The sequence below is a fragment of the Physcomitrium patens genome, chromosome 9 (assembly GCF_059467195.1).
Source record: "Physcomitrium patens ecotype Gransden chromosome 9, ASM5946719v1, whole genome shotgun sequence".
In the NCBI taxonomy this organism is placed as follows: Eukaryota; Viridiplantae; Streptophyta; class Bryopsida; order Funariales; family Funariaceae; genus Physcomitrium; species Physcomitrium patens.
In genome coordinates, this window is record NC_143418.1 from 5698605 (window position 1) to 5718205 (window position 19601).

Below are 19601 nucleotides of genomic sequence, written 5' to 3' on the forward strand. Positions count from 1 at the left end.
TTTTGTATGAGTACCTACAATTCATAGTCCAAATCTTTATTTGTACACATATATTGCTTCATAACATACACATCGAAAACAGAATTAGAACGATTAGGTGTGAATATTATTATTTTCCACACAATCATTTCAGTTTTTCATTCCAAACGTATTTTATTGTCAATGATAATACATTTATTTTAAATATTGTAGAAGTTCACTTCTAATCTTATTTGGTGCCCAAACATGCCATAGTTCGAGTCACGCACTAATGTTGCTTTCGAGTTGGATGGATGTCATCCTCTTGAGAAGACCAGTTGGGGATGCATACCGAGGTGCCATGAAAAGAGTGAGGGGCAGTTCGAGGGGATGATCCAGGCGACGATACGAGGGGACAAACTGACAACGCAGACAGTGGTGTGTGTTCCGGGGACGTTGAAAACCAACAACCCCCCCCTTTCCCGCGCTCTTCGCTCCCCTCCCGCAAGCCTCGACCGCATTCGATTTGCCGTCGATGAGCCAACTCCGCCAATTTCCTGTCTATTTCTGCTCCTGTTGATGCGGTTCTCTTTCACCTTCCTAACGGTACCAATTTCTTCAAATTCTGTTTTCTGTGCAGCAAGTTTTGCTCTAAATAGCGGGCTGCTTCTTTCGCTCGTTGGTTCGGATTCTGGACGTGCATTTTCTTGCGGACGCTTTGTCGATGTATCGTAATTTCAGATAATATTTCAGATTTATTTTAAGGAATACGGGAAGCTCTCTGTAGGATTGCAAACTGGCGACGTGAAAGACCTTTGATGCCATTCAGTTTGCTGCAACTCCCGTTGCTTCCCTCACTTTTAGAACCCGTCCGTGAGTAATAGATGGGGCCATTGTTGCGTAAGGGGTGAGGATTATGGAGGTTTTATGGTATCTTCCTATCGCCTGCTTGATTGTTTGGTTGTCTAAATTTTTTCGAGGGGCACTTGGTCTCAAAATGTCTTGTTGACATCTGTTTCGCAGCGTCATAGACGGATGAAGTTTGGGCATAGAATGCGGAGGTTTTCTTGAAAGAAATTAGGTTTCTGAGGTATTTCGATGTCCTTGATATATGGCAGAATGTCGCTCAATTATGCAAATATGGAAGAGGAGGAGGTGGCTGTAAGTTGTCGAGATGGAGCATATTCCAGACTTAATTTACCGGAAAGGATTTGTTTGGACACCCGAGATGTTATGGTCTTTCTGGATGTTTATATTAACCGGGTTACCTGAGCAGACAGTGCTTAGAATTCCTATGTGCGACTTATTCGACCCCTTCCTTTTCATCAAGTTCAAGGCTGTTATACTCTGCCATCTCTTATGGAACCTTACTCGGAATCAAGAGGCTTGTTACTTCGTGTAGGATTTATGCGGTTTTGCTGCCTACTCCACGATAGATGATTGTCCTCATGGTTGGGAATGGAGAATGAAGTATAAATATCTCTTATTACCTACAAACAGAGCTTGTTGCTGTCGTTAACGGGCTATCAAGTTGGTGATCTATGTGATTGGTAGAGGAGGTGGTTCTGATCAGACTTGTTCTGATATTCTCTTGTGCGGGTCTATCGAAAAGAATCTATAATTTTTATAGATCTCTCAAAGCTCCTAAAATCCTGTGGTAAAAGCTGGAAAGTCCACTTTTTAATGCTCTGGATATTGGTGCAATTCTGCAAAGAATGACTGAGTGGCCTAAACTCCATGCCAAAGCTTCTGTTGAAGTGCGGTATGGCGGCTTGGGGGTGTTGTTTCAACTCAAATTATCGCGGACTCGTTATTTCGCAAACTAACTAACATGAAATTGCTTCGCTGGACGGAGCCATGGGAAATTATTTTCCCTCAATGCTCTGATGAACCGTACTGTCACAATGTCCGTAGGTGTTCAGTGCTTGTACATTCCATATTATTCAGGCATAGCTTAGGTGGCATATCTTGAAGACAGAATTCATGTATCTCTGACCAGTCATTAAGATTCTTCGATCTTTTAACATCAACATATCATCCATCAAGAGAAGAGATGTTGAAATCTAATCGATCAAGCCATCTGGCGCCGCTGATAACAAGGCTCCAAGGATGGGGATATGATATCAGTGCAGTGAAACCCGTCGCTAAAGTAGTTGAGAAGTTGGATTCAGCAACTCTATCGCTCATTGAAAGGCTAGTGCATGATCTCACTCAGCTGAACGGATGCTCACATGACTTGAGAAATCAAGTTAACACGCTCACAGGTGAACGTGATATTGAGAAGCAGTTGCTGGATCGTTTGCGGGGTGAAAATCAACGTCTTCTGAGAGAAAATTCGGAGCTTCGCGCTCAAGTGCGTAAGACACACCATCCTTATCATATTTACGGGATGCTCCACATGCTTAGAGCTTCTGTCTAACTCTTGAGCTGTTTTTTCGATTGGAACAGAACACGTGAATCCTTGCAGGCATGCAGTGGTTATACTCTTCAACTATGTGTGTTTAATTGGCCACTTATTCTAATCGAAACAATGTGATCAAATTAGCATTGAGCTGAAAGACACTGTCATTGCACTAAAGTATTTTAGGGATAGTACTGTGAATCGGATTCCAGTGAAGAGTTAGATTTTGTATTCTTAATTTGTTACATGGTAATCTTGCGGTCTTTATTTACTTCGCAGAGATTGTAATGTATCGAACGTGCTAGGTGGAGAAGAGAGTTACTCCAGAAATAGTTGCAGAGTGTCAGGTATCTCCGTCTGGTCAGACTGGAGAGGAACAGGTCCAACAATGGAGGGCACAGAGCATACATCAGCTTCAAGAGCTGGAGATTATGAACCAAGCGTTAAGATCAACTCTCAATCTTCAAACATTCGCTCCTCCTACTGGTATGTTCTGATGCTTTTCGAACTGAAATACCCCAGGTGGAGTGCAACTGACAAATAAATTCCTTCTAGATATGAAATCATCATATCCTCAAAGCAGATGAACAACTTCTTGTACTGATGTTTGCAATTATAACCAATGTTGCAGTGGATGAGAAGGCAGCAGGGCAGATGACCATTTCCAAGCCTCTGGGTATTATACTTCTCATTGTGTCGTAAATTCTATCAAAGGTCTTTTGTTGTTTGTTCAGAGTTACCATGAGCGTCCCGATGTGTCGATTGATGCTCAAAGTCTTGTTCTCGCCAACTTACCAAGGAGCGATGAACAGATTGCTGAAACTCAGCTATTAGTTCCCCTGTGACATGAATAGCACTCTGAAAGTTGGGCACATTGAAAGTCTTTTTGTCAAGATCTTCGGGCTAGACTTTGGTCGTCGCTGCAATTTAGTAATTCAGTATGCATTAAGTCAGCGTCTAATATGCTTCTGTCTTCATGGTCGCAAGTTGTTGCTAAAAAGCAATTCAGGCTAATGAGGTCGAAACCTATACCATATACAATTTAAGGTCAACCGATGTGCAAGAAGCACAAAATAAACATCCCTCAGATTTCTCTTAAATCTGAAACATTAAGGTGGTAGACTTTGTAGTGCGAATTAATGAGACATTCTATGACGCGCATGCCGGTAATCTGTAGTCTGATATGGAAGAAAAAATCTTGTCACTAATTACTTGCTAACTGTTGCTCGAAGAACCACCAGCGGAGCCTGTTTCGCCACCTGCTCCTAAGCCGAAATCAACATCTGTTGAGAATCAAAAAAAGCTAGAGCTAATTCGGTAGGAAATCTCACATCCTCTGGCATGTTCGGTAAAGCTATTTGTGTTAATGTGGAAATATTAAGCTGATTCTGATTAGTTGACACAGTGCTATTGATTTTCGTTTTGGTGATTAGCTTTATTTGCAAATCCAAACGTAATTGGCGGCAGACGATATAACATGTATCTGCATATCTTTCCCTGCCAGAGTGGCAGAGACTCGTTGTAAGAAGGTGGAAGAAGAATTGCAGAAGCTGAAAGATGGACATTCTGCTCTTCAAGAACAGCTCGCTTCCACTAAGGTGTAATTTCTGGGGCAGCCGGGTCAGTAAAATGTGATCCTGGAAGTAAAGGACTTTGCTTCCTGCTAGTCGTTGCATACCTTACTAAAAATCTAGCAATCCATTTGCCAGTAGGACAGAGGGAGTAAATGAGCAATTTGGCAATACTACTTGAACTCTAAAAGAACTTCCTCTAATTATGCACAGTTTTTATCTTAAGTCTCTGGTTTTTATGAGTAAAAGGTTTGAGTCTGTAATTTCAAACCTTGATTAACGTGCAGTCGGAACCGTGTGAACGTCTGATTAATGTATCTCTGATTCAAAAATAAATTCCTGGCTTACTATGTTGCACTTCTTTCAATGATTACAGCTGGAAATTTCCTCTAAGAACCGTGAAATTCAAGAACTTCAATCTGCAAACAGAAAAGCTCTACTTAATGGTGAGACATCGAAACTGAACCTTGGAGATGAGACTAGGTTATATTCACCCATAGAACACTTTGTCTCATAACATTGGAAAAGGTTGATCAATGCAATAAAAATTGGAAACTTCTTCTCACCTGGTCTTCTACTGTAGTATGTCATCGGAGTATATCAGTGTCGTTCCTATATATATATATATATATGGTCAGTCAGGGTATGACGGTTATACAAGCTATTATCAATGCTACTGCTGCTTACTCACCTCGGAGTTCTAAAATTTGCTGTATGATGTACACAGAGGCTAAGGAACATTTGTCTGTCTGCAAGGGGATTTCCTTTTTGAGGTCGGACCTTGAAAGCATCGCTTCAGAGCTTCTATTTCTACAACAGGTTGTTGTCAAATATGACAATCATTCCAAATTACTAATGTTGCTCCTTATGGATTACATAATCAACTGTAAAATCCAATGCAGCAGTTCATCTTCTCTTTCAGATTGGTGTGAACCGTGCTACTTGTTATTATTATCAATGCATGCTGATCCCAAAAGATGTGATTTGAGCAGATACATGAGAAAGAAAAAGAAGAAAACAGATTGTCATTCCCCAATACAACATTAGACCCTACCTGCAAGTGTGTTCATTATGCACCACCAGTTCGCTTATACGTTCTAAATGCAGACATGTTCATAACGTATCAAATTTCATTGGGGCTTCTGCATTGATTTCTATCTGTTAACTAGTGTATCAAATCCACGTAATGGAATCACTCTTACTGACTATTGGATTGATGACCAAAAATACACATCACTTGTAGTCTTAGTGAAGCAGTAACCCTGAATATGAAAATATGGAACTGCATCTCTTGAACACAAATTAGTGACTCGGGCCAATTGAATTAATAAGCAGGCAGCACATAGAGTATGTATTGCGGGAGTCCAACTTGGAGCAGAAGGTGAACAGCATAAAAGGCTTCATTTCTAATCTAGACCAGAAAGAGGTGCGGATACAACCATATTTAACTCAAACTAGTTTGTTGTGACGAGGATAATGCCAAAAATCTTGCTGAAATGAAAATCATGTTCATTTACAGAAGGAGTTGGTCAAAGATATGAATGGCCTTGATACACAGCTGGGACTTGTCGATTCTGAAAGAACGCAACTACGAAATTTATTGGATGAATTAAGCAAGGTATAACTTACCTTTTCGTTTTTGTAAATCCCAATACTTATTTTCAGATCAGCATGAATGTCGATATTTTAGGTTGGAAAGGGGATTATTGATTCTCGTCCTCAAAAATAGGATGGCTAGCTAAGTTCCTATTAATAGGCGCTAAATATTAGCTTCATAAGTTACTGACGGCCATCTACTGGCCGACCTTGCTCAACACATCGTTCCATCTTTCTCACTGGTCAGGTGGAACTTTGTTCAGGACTTTCCCTCAGGCATCATGGCTCTAGCAGTTATTCCTGAGGAAATGAGGAGAAAGCATTTGGAACGCCCCAGCTTTCCAGTTTGTCATCATCTTAACTCATTGACTGTTAACTAGATATTTCAAACTTTGTATTCACTACTATCTCGCAGTGAACTGTGGCTGCTTTGAAATCTACCTTGCATATTGTTTAAATGGGTCACTGTCCATACTGTTTGAATTCGGATAGCTACAATCTCGTTTTTCTTGTTATTTCCAAGTGATGGAACTGCCCACAACATTATATTTCTTGGCCATTCAAATTGCATGCCACAGAGGTAGACTTTTTAAATGTGAACTTGGGATTATTGTTTCTATATCTCGTTCGCATTTCGCCTTCCTATTCATGTAATATAGCTGACCACGATTTGTATAAATTAAATTTATCTTGGAAGAATTTACATCATGTAAAGCAGGACGAGGACAAGAGCAGTGCAGTTCATCAACAAAGATTTACAAAGGTACTCTGCCCGTAACGTATGTGTACTAGTATCAGAATAGCTCGAAAATGGTGCCTGGTCAGAGAATCGTTTGTGACGGACTTATCATTAGGCCTTGGAGGTGGATCATTTTGTCCATACTGGAGATTCATCTAGTATATAATTTAGACGAGACTTGAGTGATCACATCAGTACAAGGAATTTAACTACATACACACACGAATGCACATGATTGAATGTTGATATTTGATCTTCAGACACTCAAACGTCACGCCCTCAATCAATAATTTTATTCTTGATATATCTCTTGCATCAAATAGGGGTTACAAGAATGAAACTACCGACTTTTAGTTTTGTTGGAGATCATAGAACAATTTCGTTTGAAGTCCGTATCTCTCATTGACTTCATTCGAGCCTTGACCTTTTTCAGATGATGTTATCCATCAAAGGGAAGGAGTCCATACAACGAAGTTTGGAAAAGGTGCATGCTGCCATCAACAAACTTTTGTAGCTGCGAAAGCAAAATCAAACCCATCAAGTGAATTGCAGAAATGTTTCACAAATCCTTCAATCTGCATTGATGTACGATCTATTGCTGAAATGTAAATTATATTTTTTATTTGCAGGTTGAGCAATTGAAAGCTAAGTTGGATGACCTGGAATCCGCAATGGTTGACCATGAAACAACTGTAGAAGCACTCCGTGCAGAACTGAGCAAAAAAAATGAACAACTGGGATTCATTACAGATGAGAAGGTAAAACAATTCGTTAGAAGTACCCTTTTTTGTGATCACTTACACCATGCATATTGAATGTAAAGAGATTAGAGACTGAATTGGAAGGCACTATTTGAAGCAGCAGCTTTTATGACCAGAGAATTTATGCAGTCATTAAGAGTTCAACATTCAATCGTTTAAACTCATTGAATAAGCAGGTGGCGGGAGAGGAAGCACTAGCAGCCAGTCAACTCGAATGCAATCAGCTAGCCACTTTAATTCGAGTAAGACCTGTCTGCTTAACCTCAATTAATAGCTTGTTACAACATTCCACCACTGTTTCCATATTCGGAAGTGGAACCAATATTTCATTAATTGTACCTCTGAAAGTGCAGGAAATTGATGGAAGCATGGCCCAGCTGACCTCTGCACTTGCAGCTCGAACCGTGGAACGGGATCGGGTAAACCTGAAATTCTATCATCTACGGATTTCCTTACATCTAAAATGGATCAAAGTTAATCAACTGAGGTCCTTGAGTGAGACAATTATTGGTCAAATATGGCCGTTCTTGGTACAGTGAAGGTAAGGAAACTCTTACCTGGAGTCATCCTCAACACTGGAGAAGATCAGGAAGTGAGTGAAGAATTTTTACGGATTGCATGTAATCTTCATATGCAGGGCTGTTGTTTACTAAGTTCACTATCTGACGTGTTATCAGCAAGTGACATATGTAATCAATAATGTCACTAATTACTGCATCTGATGTTGGTTAGCATTAGTGCTGATTCATCGATTTAACAAATCGAGTGATTGGGTTTCCTAAAGACTTCGCAGGAGACAGAGGCACGTATTACAGCTGAGCAAGAAGTCCAAAAAAAGTGCAACTCTTTGGTGTAAATTTCTGTCTATTAACTGCTGTATCTGAATTCTTGTCTATTCCTTCCCTACTACCTATTTGGTTTCAATATGGAGAGCCAATTTTTTGTGATTGAGTGAAATTTCTCATCTTCATTTTGTGTTATAATTCCCAACATCGACAAATGTCTCACTGCAGACGAGAGTTGGAGGAGATTCGCTGGAAGTATTCACAGCTTCAAGGAGATCATTCAGGGTGCAGTCGAAGTCGTGAGGAAAGCTCTTTGAAAGTTGCCGACACGACTTCACAATTACAATTGTGCATGTACTGAGTTTTCTTCAAGTCAACGAGTTAAACTCACCGTTTATTCCGTGTAATGTAATTAGTTAGACAATTTTTGAAGTAGGATTTTCTTCAAATATATATTAGAAGATTGAGGTCTCTTCCAAGCTGGAGCTTGTTCACAACATCTTTAAGTGTTTCTAAATCCATCTTCTCACAATTAAAAGTTGTTTGCAGGCGTCGATTGGAAACTGCTGAAAGAGACGTTGAACAATTGAAAACTCTTATAACTCAACTAGATTCTACCAGAGAAGAGCTGGTACAATTTATTATTATCATCACTTAATTGTAAAATACTGTTGTGCAGCACAATCATATCCTCTCGCAGTTGTGTTTTGTAATCCTGTTGTGGCTTTTCTCAGTCAGTTTATTCATAGTCCCCTGAAAACTCCCCTGCAGCGGCAGTCATTTTTCTCTTCCTGAAGAGATTCTAGGAGACTCTGCAACGGAAGAATCTGTGGGTGCTCTTAATTGAAAACAGAGCTTTGGTTCTAACCTGTGATCCCTCGTGTGATAAAGGTTGATAAGCTGAAAAACACTTTTGCGGATCAGCAGATGGCTGAACAACGTGTTGCAGCAATGGACATGGAGATACGTAGGTTGTCCCAGGATTATGCAGAGAGGACGGGAGAGGTTAATCATCTCTGCGGGTTACTAGATGCCGTAGGCAAGGAGCGCGACCATCTGCAAATAGAGGTGATTTGTAATTCCTTGTAGACTGAATTTTCTAACGTTCGAAGTCTCGCAGTTTTCCGCAAAATAGTATGAAAGTTTTTTCTTTTTTTCTTTTTATATGTGCGTAATGGGTAGCAATCAGCATTTTCTAAACTTTAAAAAAAATATAATTAAATCAGTAAAATAGTCTTCTCAAAATCTATGAGGATAGGTTAAATTGATATACTAAATAAATGAAGGAAAAGCGTGGCACAAAATGAAAGTGATAAGTCTATAGAGGAATTTTACTAATCTTTAAATGTCCTACTACTCTGAGAAGGCGAGCGCACAAGCAGAGAGAATTATACAAATGAACGACGAAAACGGGCAACTCCAAACTGAAATGCATTTTGTGAAGCGTAACCTGCAAACAGCTGAGCATAGGCTTCAATCGGGGCAGAATCTGATCCAACAAGCTGAAGCAGAGGTCCTTAACCATACACATTACTCATGAATGTAGAAGGTGAAGCGGTATGGTTTTGGTGAGCCACAGTGTGGCGGCTCACATTACTACATCTGAACTAGTTCACATTCTCCGGTGCAAACACTGCACTTATAGATGTACGTTGATAATTTCGTTAGGCTTAGTGAACGTTCTCGGTAAGATACCAACGGATGACTCGTTGTTTGCTTGTTTGAAATTGATTCCTAATTGAGCACTGAGGGTATCTCGAACACTTCTAGTGTCCTGTCTAGGACGTCGCAGAGAATTTGGAGAGAAAAAACCCATTCAATGTTGATGCTCAAAGTTTGAGCTGCACTGCAAGTGATAGTTGAACGTGACAGTATATCAACATTACTTCTCCAGATTGTTTCCTTGAAGTCTCAGTTATCCATGGAGGAAGACACCAAGAAGAACCTCGATGAACGATTAGGCACTAAGGTGAGTAATCTACTTGTGAATTTTTACATTTTATATAGGAAGCTGTCAAAGCCATGTTATAAAATTGGGTAACTGTGACGGAGACCTAATCGACACCTGCTATCCCATCTTACCAGTTGAGCTAATAATCTGTGTCTTGGAGAAAGGAAATTTAGGCTCTTAGAAACACATGAATTGGACTAGAGACCCCAAATCGTTCAGATGTCACATTCTACCTTACTTTGCCTTGTCTACCATTTTGAGGATAGAAGAACTTGAAAAAAAGTTTTTTTTTTTTTTTTTTTTTTTTTAAATATTGTTATTTGTTTTTAACATATGACATTTATGAAGATTTATCTAATTAAACCTAATCACGATTCTCATTTGTGATTGGCAGACTTCCCAGCTAAATGCAATCAAAGATCTTCTCCAAGTATCAAATTCCGACATCCAAGTATGCCATTGCGTCTATTTTCATCTGAAAACGGATCAACTTTGAATCACACTCTGTTATTGTAACTACAACAATGTTTTAGTAATCTTTTCATTGATACCATGGTTGTGGATGTTCTTTGCAGATGCTCAAGACAGAGATTCTTCAGGTTGTAGCTGAGCGTGAGAATGTCCTGAACGAGTTGCGGGATGTGAATTCTAAGCTACAATACTGTGAACAGGTCAGGGACCATTCAAATGATTGTAGTGAAAAACATGTTAAAACATATGGTCTTAGAGCTCACCAAGGAGCAACAATGCTTCCTGGTGTTGAAGTTATTCTAAAATGTCAAAAATTCGACTATTCAATTGAACTGTTTTTCTATGTTCCTGCTGGCTTTCCTGTGGATAGTAATCTTGGAATTGCAGTTTTGAAGTTCGGCACTATGTCATGCATAATGCTAAACCCTTGCTGAGTCCTTTCCTGTAGACATGCACCCCAATTTGAGATGGAATCTTTAAGTATTTTCTATATTATCGAAAATTTATTAGTGGAACAAATATTTCAAGGATTGTTGGTTTTCATATAATAAGAGTGTGATGCTTAACGCATTGTTTCCTTCAGAGAATTAACATTCATTGGTCACCTGCAGATGCTGTGTGTAAAGGAGAAGGAAGAAGGGGAAATCATGAAGATGTGTAGGGATCTATCTGAAGAAAACCAACAATTGAGAGTGCAAATTGTGGACCGTGACAATCAGTTGCAAAGTCAGCGTTACCAAGTTCAGAGCTTAGAGGAGGCTTTCCAACGGTCACAAGCTCAAGTGAAGACGTTAGATGATGAAAATCTACGTTTCAATTCAGATTTAAAAGTAAGACCATTCTGATGACTCATGCCTTTGTATTCTTGTTTTTGCTTTTCAAATAAGACTGGCATGAAATATCAATTCATCTTAGCAACCATGGAGTCCGAACTAAAAATGATCGGAATGGAAATTAAGAGATCGAGAGATATGATCGTAAACCCGTGCACTGCTTCGTCCTCACAAAATCCTCTAATTGTTTTTTTGAAGTATACGAAACTAGGATCATTGTTTGCTCACTATTCTACCATAAGCCTGGAGGCTTGGGATGGAACTCATCTCAGCTATTATATATCTCCAGTTTTTGCAACCTAAGGTATTAAATTGATCACTATGCAGGCATTGGAGAGGCAAGGAGACTTGATGTCACGATCGCTTGCTCAACAATCTGGTCTTTTGAATGACTATCAAAATGAAAAAGTTGCATTGATGGGTCAACTCAATGCAATGAAAGGGGTGTGTATCTCTCCGCTGACGAAGATTGAACACATAACTGCAATCCGTATGCCCACGTTCCAACCATTATTGTGTTCACCAACATGTGTCACAGCAATTTTTCCTGGTTATGTTCTTAGATTTAGATTTTAGTACCTAACTTTCAGAAATTATGTCTACGCTGCAACGTATTTTATCCAGGCAACAGCAGATCTGGAGGCAAAGAATTCAGCTGCTAAAAGAGATCTAGCTGCATTGGAGGCAAAGCAGCAGCACGTCAACGATATGTTTGCTGAAAGTCAAAAGGTACCCTCGAGAAAATCTCTGAGAAAGATAATTAAAATGTAATGGTTCCTTTTAGTTGCTTCAATAACATGCAAACCTTGTAAAATGGGCTCAAGGATCCTGCGTGGTAGTTCTATCCATGAGAGACATTGATGTAAGAATTCATCCCTGCCGTCTTAGATACCATAGCTTGGTAAGAAACGGTACGTTTGTCCTCAAAGCAGGAGAGGGAAGCAATCACATCAAGATATGAGCAAGAACATGAAAGAGTGCGAGAGTTAGAGCAATTGCTTACCTGCTTGCGTGCTCAAGAACATCACTTAGAGTTGGAGAGCAAGGTATGTGTCCTAATTTTGATTGCAGGTGAACCTTGATCCTTGTGCTACCTCTTTGTCAACTTCACAGTCGACTATTTTATTCCTTCTACTAAAAGCACTAACTATGTGAAAATTGCAACGCCGTATTGATCAGATCGTTACCTCAAACAATTTGTGCAGGAAGCTGGCACAAAGATTGCAATGATGCGTGATCGTCTTATTTCTTTGGAGGATCAGGTTAGACCAAGTCTTAAACTCCAAGCAAGTCCCATAAGGACCTAATATAGTTGTTGGAAAGTTTATATCAAAGTACACATCGATAAAGCACATTAATCTCAGCCTTAAATGCTGATATCAGTCATTTTTCAGCATTCTTGACTAGTAGTGCGGTGTCATCAGGTACAAACATTACAGATTACCAGAGATGCGCAAAACCAAGAGATTATGAGGCTGCAGGCTAGCCTAAATACCAAGGTATGAAAAGAATATTGTGACGAATTTATGTCATGATCTCATGAGAACCACTATTAACGATTGCCATTTTCTCCACAGATATTACAAGTCTCTTTTAGACCCTTAACGTAAACATACAACGAAAGGAGACCAAAGGCTGCGTCTAGTAATTTTTTACTGCTTAGAGAATAGTACACAGGATCTATCAGTAGCTCATTTTTGTCACATACTTAGATGCTTGAAACATGGAGAGATCAGAGCCTGTCACATAATTCAAGATGACTAGAATTGACGGTAGGACTGATCGCAGGAGACGGAAGAAAGATTACGAGGTCGCCCTGTTGCCTCTTCCCCATCCTTGTCAAGTCATTCTATGGACATGCAATTTCATCAAAATGCTGCTGATATTGCTGGTTCAAAGGTACGGTGCAGTCATCTCTCTAGTTGATGACCAGAAATATGAATCGCTTTTTGTCATTTGCAATTACTTTCCACGGAAATCATAGCAACGATTTCTACTCATGGTATTCTGGTATCCAATTCCGCATAAGATTACGGACGTTTATACCAGGTCAATAAAATCTGTTGCATCCTCAAGCTATATACTCGTTGAATTTAGGTGTTTCGCTGCCATTCTTTATCTTGTGCAAGGATTCAGGCTGAGATTATCACTTCCTTCTCAGAGGAGAATCTTGACTGACTTCCCCCCTAAAAGTGCTCTGGGATACATTCACGCAGGCAAAGATTCATGACCTGGAAATGAAGAACTTTTCACTTACAGGAGACCTTTCGAAGACGGCAAACCTCTACAAAGACTGTTTCTCTCAGTTACAGAAGGCAGAAACACAGTAAGTCATAGTATTTAAACTTCAGCTGGATATTTTCATTTGCAGTACACAACTCATCGTTTGGTGGTTATATATCAGCAACGGAGATCAGAGTCGTTCTGCTATGAAATTGTAAGTCTACCAACAGCAGCATATCTGCGACAAGGAATTCGACAACGGTTCTGTATAAAACCAATACCTCTTCGCCAAGTGCATGAAATGTGATTTCAATTATTCGATGATCATATAACGACGAAATTAGCATGAGGCTGGATGGGAGATTCTTCTCTTCATGAATATTAGAAACTTTCACTTGCGTCAATTCTTCGCCGGTCCTCTCTCATTACCGAGCACGATTAATATTGGAAACCAAATAGCTCTTCCAAAACCCAGATAAAGTTCCTTCAAGCTTGTCGGGATTAATTCAAATAATGTCGTCGTGTCAACTACAGAAACTTGGAAGTGAGGAGGGAGTACGATCATGCGATTTCGCTTCTATCGAAGGTACCTATATTTCTAATACACTCCCTCCGTCATTTTCCCAAATAAAACTCCTGTCCTTACGGATTTGGTTTCATGCCTAGGTTGATGAAGACAGGGTACAGCTGCAGCGAAAGTGTTTAGAGTTGGTTGCAGCAGCAGATCGCGCACATCAGCAGAAGTCATGCACCCCCACGCACAGGGACTCTAAGCAAGCTGATGCGTCCAGGGACATCGACGCTTTGCAGGTACCTTTTAAAAAGCCATGATCATTTTTCTTTAGTGATGGGAATTTTGGGGACTACCAAGGTCAAGGGTTCTTAATATGCTACTCAAAACGAACATGCAAAATTAGACCTCCCTTTTAACATTTGTTACGACTGTTGAATTTGTTCATAAATCAGAACAAGTAAACGAACTCCTGAGATTCCCCCAACATCATGTTGACCACATCTGTCAAATGGTACACATGACCAGACAAGGAATAAGAGATTTCGGAACCTTTTGGCTATAAATTAACAAGTAGCAGCCTGGTTGTATGCAGCCTCATTTCCTGTACGTCCTCAGAAATGTATCAGAAAACTTTCTAAACTAAAATAAGTGTGCAGAAGGAATGTCATCGGCTGAAGCAAGAGAGCAACCTGACATCAACTTCTAGCGAATCCAGTCGACTCGCTGGGAGCTGGCAATGAGATCAACGTATGGTTGCCCTCTCTGAAGTTAGGCATGGATGTGCAGAAAGTTTGAAAGCATCATCATTGAACGCACTTGCTGTTTGCAGGACCTGATTCAAACATCCTGAATGTAAGAAGAGCTCCTGACTAATTTCTCCCGACAGTGTATGCGCTTCCTCTCCCCGGATATACCATGAGCTTGCAAGCCAACAGATAACAACGGCGGTGCGCTTGAGTAAGACGAATCAATTTCCTGGCTCCTTGGGGCGCCTACAAAGAACCAGTGCGCGGAATGTGTTGCATACAAAGAACCAGTCGTATCCTATGTAGCATCAGACGTCGTGTCCCTCACCAAAAGACATGGTCTGTTCAATGAGAGAATTAACTGTCATCATTGCCAGAGTCAGATGCTGATCCACTACAAGCCATTACTTCTACATTCGACTGTGAGGAGGCACACGAATGGTCTACTGCGGATATGTTTGCAGGAGATGTAAAATATTCAAGATTTTGCAAGAAGTCAACAGCTTGGAAGGTCATTCTCGACTTCACATCTGAGTTTCACATTGTATACCCTTCTCACTCAACCACTGATCGTCAGTTTTGATAGTTGTGGCTGAACACACATGGTGACGTTAGCGCGTAAAAAAAAGAACTTAATAGAGGATGGTGAAACTATTAGTTAAGCATAGCTTTATTCTCCCTGGTTCAGAAGACCCTGGCATCCTCAGAAAAGTAGTCTTCCCTTCAGGAAGATGTTCACCGAAGTCGTGAACACGTGCACCATTTCGATTGATTATCGCATCAGTCCAAGAGCTATGTGTTCATATAGAAATTGTCACATACTCTAACAGAAGTTGGCACAGGCATCTCAACAATGGACACATCCGTGTGAAAGTTTATTATGAAGTAGTTTTTTTGCATTTCCTGTAGAAAGGATAGGCATATGCTGAAGAACAACAACTCAATTCTTGTTGTCACGACATAGAAATGTACATCGGGATCATTAGCTATCCGTGAGAGTGTACGTCCGAGACTACGAACATTAACAGATCATGAAAGAGTGCATCTAACTCTTCAATCCAAAGTCAGATAATGAGATTGTAACTCTCCTCGCAATCCTGTATGTCGGACTAAGAATGGTTGTCAACCTGCCTAGAGCGCATTCCACAAGAGTTTATGTTGTAACTGCATTAAGTTCATCTGCCAGATGAGAAACTGCCTCACTTCTATCTACGGACTCAACAAGAAAAGGATTCCTACATTATGCGGCCATTCAGAAACGGCATGGATGATTGAAAATTAAATCTGAATAAACAACAATTATGGAAAACGTATGCATTTCACTACCATCACAAAGTCTGACTACATCAATTGAGAATTAGTACCATTTTGAGGACAAAATTACGCCATATCTTGCGCAGCAGAGCTGGTTGAGTATCCAGGACATAGGTGAGCTGAAAGGGGCACCAGATAGGCCGCTAATCTCTACACAGCCGCCTTGCAGGGTTCATCATACAGAGCATCTGAGCAATAACGAGCTTCATTCCAAGGACCAGCATCGGAATTCTCACATCCCCCAAGACAGTTGCATGAACCTCCTAAAAACTCCGGGAGATTCTCACTGTCAACCAACTCGAGCAACTTAGATGAAAAGTGCCCACCATGAAGTTCAATCTTTTTCTGAGTCCTCTTGTCCAGCCAAGGCTTGATCATCGCCCACGTTGCCTTAAACGCAGTTGGAGCATTGACAATGAACATCTTTCCTAAATACTCTGGGTAGTAGTCCTGGTCAAGCTTGGTAATTTTTTGAATGAAGTGCCGCACCTGCTTGCTCATATGCTTCATAGTCTGCAGTTGCATAACATTGCACAGTTTGAGATTCTCCTTCGCAACTAACTATTCAGATGAAGGGGAAGAGAATGATAACACAACGAGGAATGGAAATTGCATGAACAAGCGGCCAGGTAACTGAATTCAAACAATACAAAAGAATAATCAAATGCAGCCATGCCTGCAAGCAGATATAAAATGCGAAACACTTAAGAGCTTACCCATATTATGTACTGTCCAATTTAAGATCAATAACATAATACTTCAGAGTAACGAGTAGGCACATGTACATGAATTGGTCTATCACTGAGCAACAAAGTTGTCCGACAAATCACAAACTCCAATTGTGTGCAACAGAAGGACACATAGAAGGACCGTACCACTCCTTTAAGATCCAAAATCGTAAGCGACTGCGAAACACAGGTGTCTGCTTCTTTAGAGCAAGCCGGAAACTTCGAATCTATTAGAACCTCCCACTCTTTCACGTGGTACAGCAACATGCGGTCCATAGTCGTAATCTTGAGTAGCTCGTCCAAATTCAACTGGCCTAATCTTTCAATATACACAGGTCGGCCAAGCTTGTCTGTTTTGTGGTGAAAATGTGGATAAAGCTCTCGTACAGCTTTCCTCTCTGGAAAATCAAACGTCTGCAATGATAGAAATCACAGAATTTTAGTTTCAAATTCAGGCCCCAGCCGCCTGCGCTATGGATAAAATCTACTTTTTGAGGATGATCTCTACGTTTCGACTACACTAAATTGGAAAGGAATGGATTGTGAGAATCCAATACCTCTCTGATAGTGTCAGCACCAATTTCTGCTCTCCATTCCAGCATGGCCTCAAACATTGCTTTAGCTTTGGGAATATCAAAACCGCGGGCACGTAAGAATCGTAACAACGTGTAGTCATCATCTCGCTTTCTAAGCAGACATTGCTCTGAAAGTATGTCCCGGAACTTGATAAGCGTATCATGCTGTGACTGAGTCAAATCACCAGCTATCTCATTCATCCTATCCTCCTCTCGACTAATAGAAGTTCCACTTCCTTGCTTGAGTGTGCAGTGGCACAGATCTTGAAACATTTTGCAAGTCCGACAAGCAGTGCGAAAAGCAACTGACAAAAGATCTGATACCAAAGTAGGCCTTCACAATGAGAAATGCATGTGGCCTCGTCCAGCACTTGTCGACACGAGGGATCAACACCTTAAAACTGCACTTCCCTTCTATTCTAACACCACCAGAATAATATTCTCAGGAGAGAAAAGGTAAAATTCAAAAACTAAGACAAGATATCTAATGCGCTTACGCGGAAACAGCAGGATTGAAGGACCTCCAGGAAACACATCCCTCAACAGGCTCTAAACAGAGTAATTATCAGGACACTCCAATAATCGTCCCTCTAGCACAATGCAAAAGCCCTCTCCATTAAGACACTCTATACCAGACTAGAGTAAGATTGGAGTTAGTCCTCCCTGAGCTCTACCCTAGCCACATCCGCTATTCTCTGAAATAACGCACATCCAAAACGTCCTACAGACATTACACGATTTCGCAAACGTAAACACGACGAAACACGGACACAAAATCACTCAAACCCCGCACGGCACAGAGCAATGCCAAGCGAAATCCTGGAAGCCCGCGCCTACAGCCAACACGCAGCACACAATTCCCTATCCTTGCAGCTCCGGAACGGCAGCGCTACACTCAGTCACGTCTCAATCGCACAAGCGAACGCAGAGAGCATTAGTCAATCAATTTCGGCCGCGATCATTCCCAATCACGTCACTCAACGGATCTGCCTCCTGCACTCACACACACCGTCACAGAAACTCTCTGCAGCGACGTTGCATCGCTCGATCGATCGATCGCTTGTCGACGAGACGATGGCAATCAGCTGGACGCTCCTCCCCTTGCAATCGACCCGAGTGTCGTCCTCGTTCTCGCGACGCCAAAGAACAAACAGGGGAACTGCCCCGCCTTCCTTGAAACTACGTGTGACGCGGTAACCAGTACCCGTGTCTCTGTGAACGGGCAGTAAGATCTTGGGCTGTAAAACCGTGGCGGCGTCAGGTCGTCAGCCCGACCTACCAAGTTACCTACCTACAGGTCCCCCCCCGCCCGAACCTAGTTGATACACTCACCGACCGGGTTCGAAGGACTCGGTCCTGGGCACTTGTCCCCCCTTATTCCGCTTGGATTTTTCCCCCTTCTGTGATTCCTGTGTGTGTGTATCAGAGCTTCATGGCTTCCTTGAAGATCATCAGCTCCCCTACATACTAACCCCATCTCCAACTCCCAATGATGTGTGCTTGAAAATTCCTTCTATATGGTGGCATTGTTGAACGGATGACACAATGGTGTGCCTTCTTGTGCATGTTGCCATACTGACCTTCTATTGTGCTCACAACCTTCAGAGTTTTGCCTCCACATGATGTTTCTCTTCTTTTGAGTTTGTTCTTTGGATGTGTGTCTTTGGGTTATTGTTGGGAGAGAGTATGCTACCAAGCAAAAAAGGAAGATACCACTGGAAGAATTGTTGAGGACTGCTAGTACTATTCATGGAGCTACAAGTTGGGAGGATTGTATCATGGACCTGCATAAATGTTGTGGTTGTTTTGGACAAAAATAAATTGGGTTGACATTTATGTCTCAACAGCTCATAATTAATTGATAAATTTAGGATTTTTTTTGGAAATAGGTGCAACTTGTAGAAAGTTTCATTCTAAGGATTTTGATTGAAAGCAATATTTTTATTGATAAATGTTGGAATTGTAATTGTTACACTAGATAAAATTATCAAAAAATAAAAACATATATATTACAATATATTGATATGTATAAAAAATCATAATACATATTTTGCAATTACAATGATTGCAATTCATTTTGACCTTGATATAACTAAGAAATAAAAAAATATAAATGTAAATTTTATATAATATTATTTTTAATTTAAAATAGTTTCAAAATATCTATTTTTAAAATTTATAAATACATATTTTATGAACCCATTAGTTTTTAGATGTATCAAATTTTATACTTTGGTATAATTGAAGGGGTCTATATTAATATAAACTTAAGATATCTTAACCAATAAATTATTATATAAAGTTTTTTAATTTTAATTTTCATAATAAATTACTTATAATGTTATTAATTTTTTTTAATTTAATGTAATAGTATATAGTCCAAAATGAATACATATAATATAATATAGAGGGATTTATAAAATAATTACATCAAA

The 19601-nt window shown here is 40.3% G+C and overlaps 2 protein-coding genes and 1 long non-coding RNA gene across 15 annotated transcripts; 1 reads left to right on the forward strand and 2 right to left on the reverse strand.

Moving 5' to 3' along the window:
• The first annotated feature begins 424 nt into the window (after positions 1 to 424).
• LOC112287022 (uncharacterized) lies at positions 425 to 15644 on the forward strand. 13 transcript variants are annotated; one of them, XM_073536289.2, is made up of 37 exons: positions 425 to 564; positions 1077 to 2311; positions 2665 to 2845; positions 2991 to 3035; positions 3592 to 3676; positions 3864 to 3957; positions 4307 to 4376; positions 4658 to 4749; positions 4923 to 4990; positions 5266 to 5356; positions 5450 to 5548; positions 5790 to 5870; positions 6242 to 6289; positions 6699 to 6749; positions 6895 to 7023; positions 7203 to 7268; positions 7380 to 7445; positions 7811 to 7878; positions 8040 to 8165; positions 8361 to 8442; positions 8703 to 8879; positions 9178 to 9324; positions 9706 to 9780; positions 10157 to 10213; positions 10338 to 10433; positions 10845 to 11063; positions 11394 to 11510; positions 11691 to 11795; positions 11996 to 12112; positions 12272 to 12328; positions 12491 to 12565; positions 12855 to 12965; positions 13283 to 13392; positions 13824 to 13875; positions 13956 to 14099; positions 14460 to 14550; positions 14633 to 15644. In XM_073536289.2, exons 2-36 carry the CDS (start codon positions 2012 to 2014, stop codon positions 14541 to 14543), a joined length of 3585 nt encoding a protein of 1194 aa, XP_073392390.1. In that variant the 5' UTR covers positions 425 to 564; positions 1077 to 2011; the 3' UTR covers positions 14544 to 14550; positions 14633 to 15644. The 13 variants fall into 13 exon arrangements, with proteins under 13 accessions (XP_073392390.1, XP_090109142.1, XP_073392389.1 ...); XM_090253016.1 differs by having other exon boundaries at positions 982 to 2311; positions 14460 to 15644; XM_073536288.2 differs by having other exon boundaries at positions 14460 to 15644.
• LOC141045780 (uncharacterized) lies at positions 13635 to 14627 on the reverse strand. The gene is made up of 3 exons (XR_012218202.2): positions 14493 to 14627; positions 14353 to 14404; positions 13635 to 14103 (listed from the first exon to the last, which is right to left on the reverse strand). It is a non-coding gene; the product is annotated as an uncharacterized LOC141045780 (long non-coding RNA).
• LOC112287023 (phosphatidylinositol/phosphatidylcholine transfer protein SFH1) lies at positions 15397 to 18321 on the reverse strand. Its single transcript, XM_024529619.3, has 3 exons — positions 17149 to 18321; positions 16739 to 17005; positions 15397 to 16376 (listed from the first exon to the last, which is right to left on the reverse strand). Exons 1-3 carry the CDS (start codon positions 17437 to 17439, stop codon positions 16014 to 16016), a joined length of 921 nt encoding a protein of 306 aa, XP_024385387.1. The 5' UTR covers positions 17440 to 18321; the 3' UTR covers positions 15397 to 16013.
• Between the last annotated feature and the right edge of the window lie 1280 nt (positions 18322 to 19601).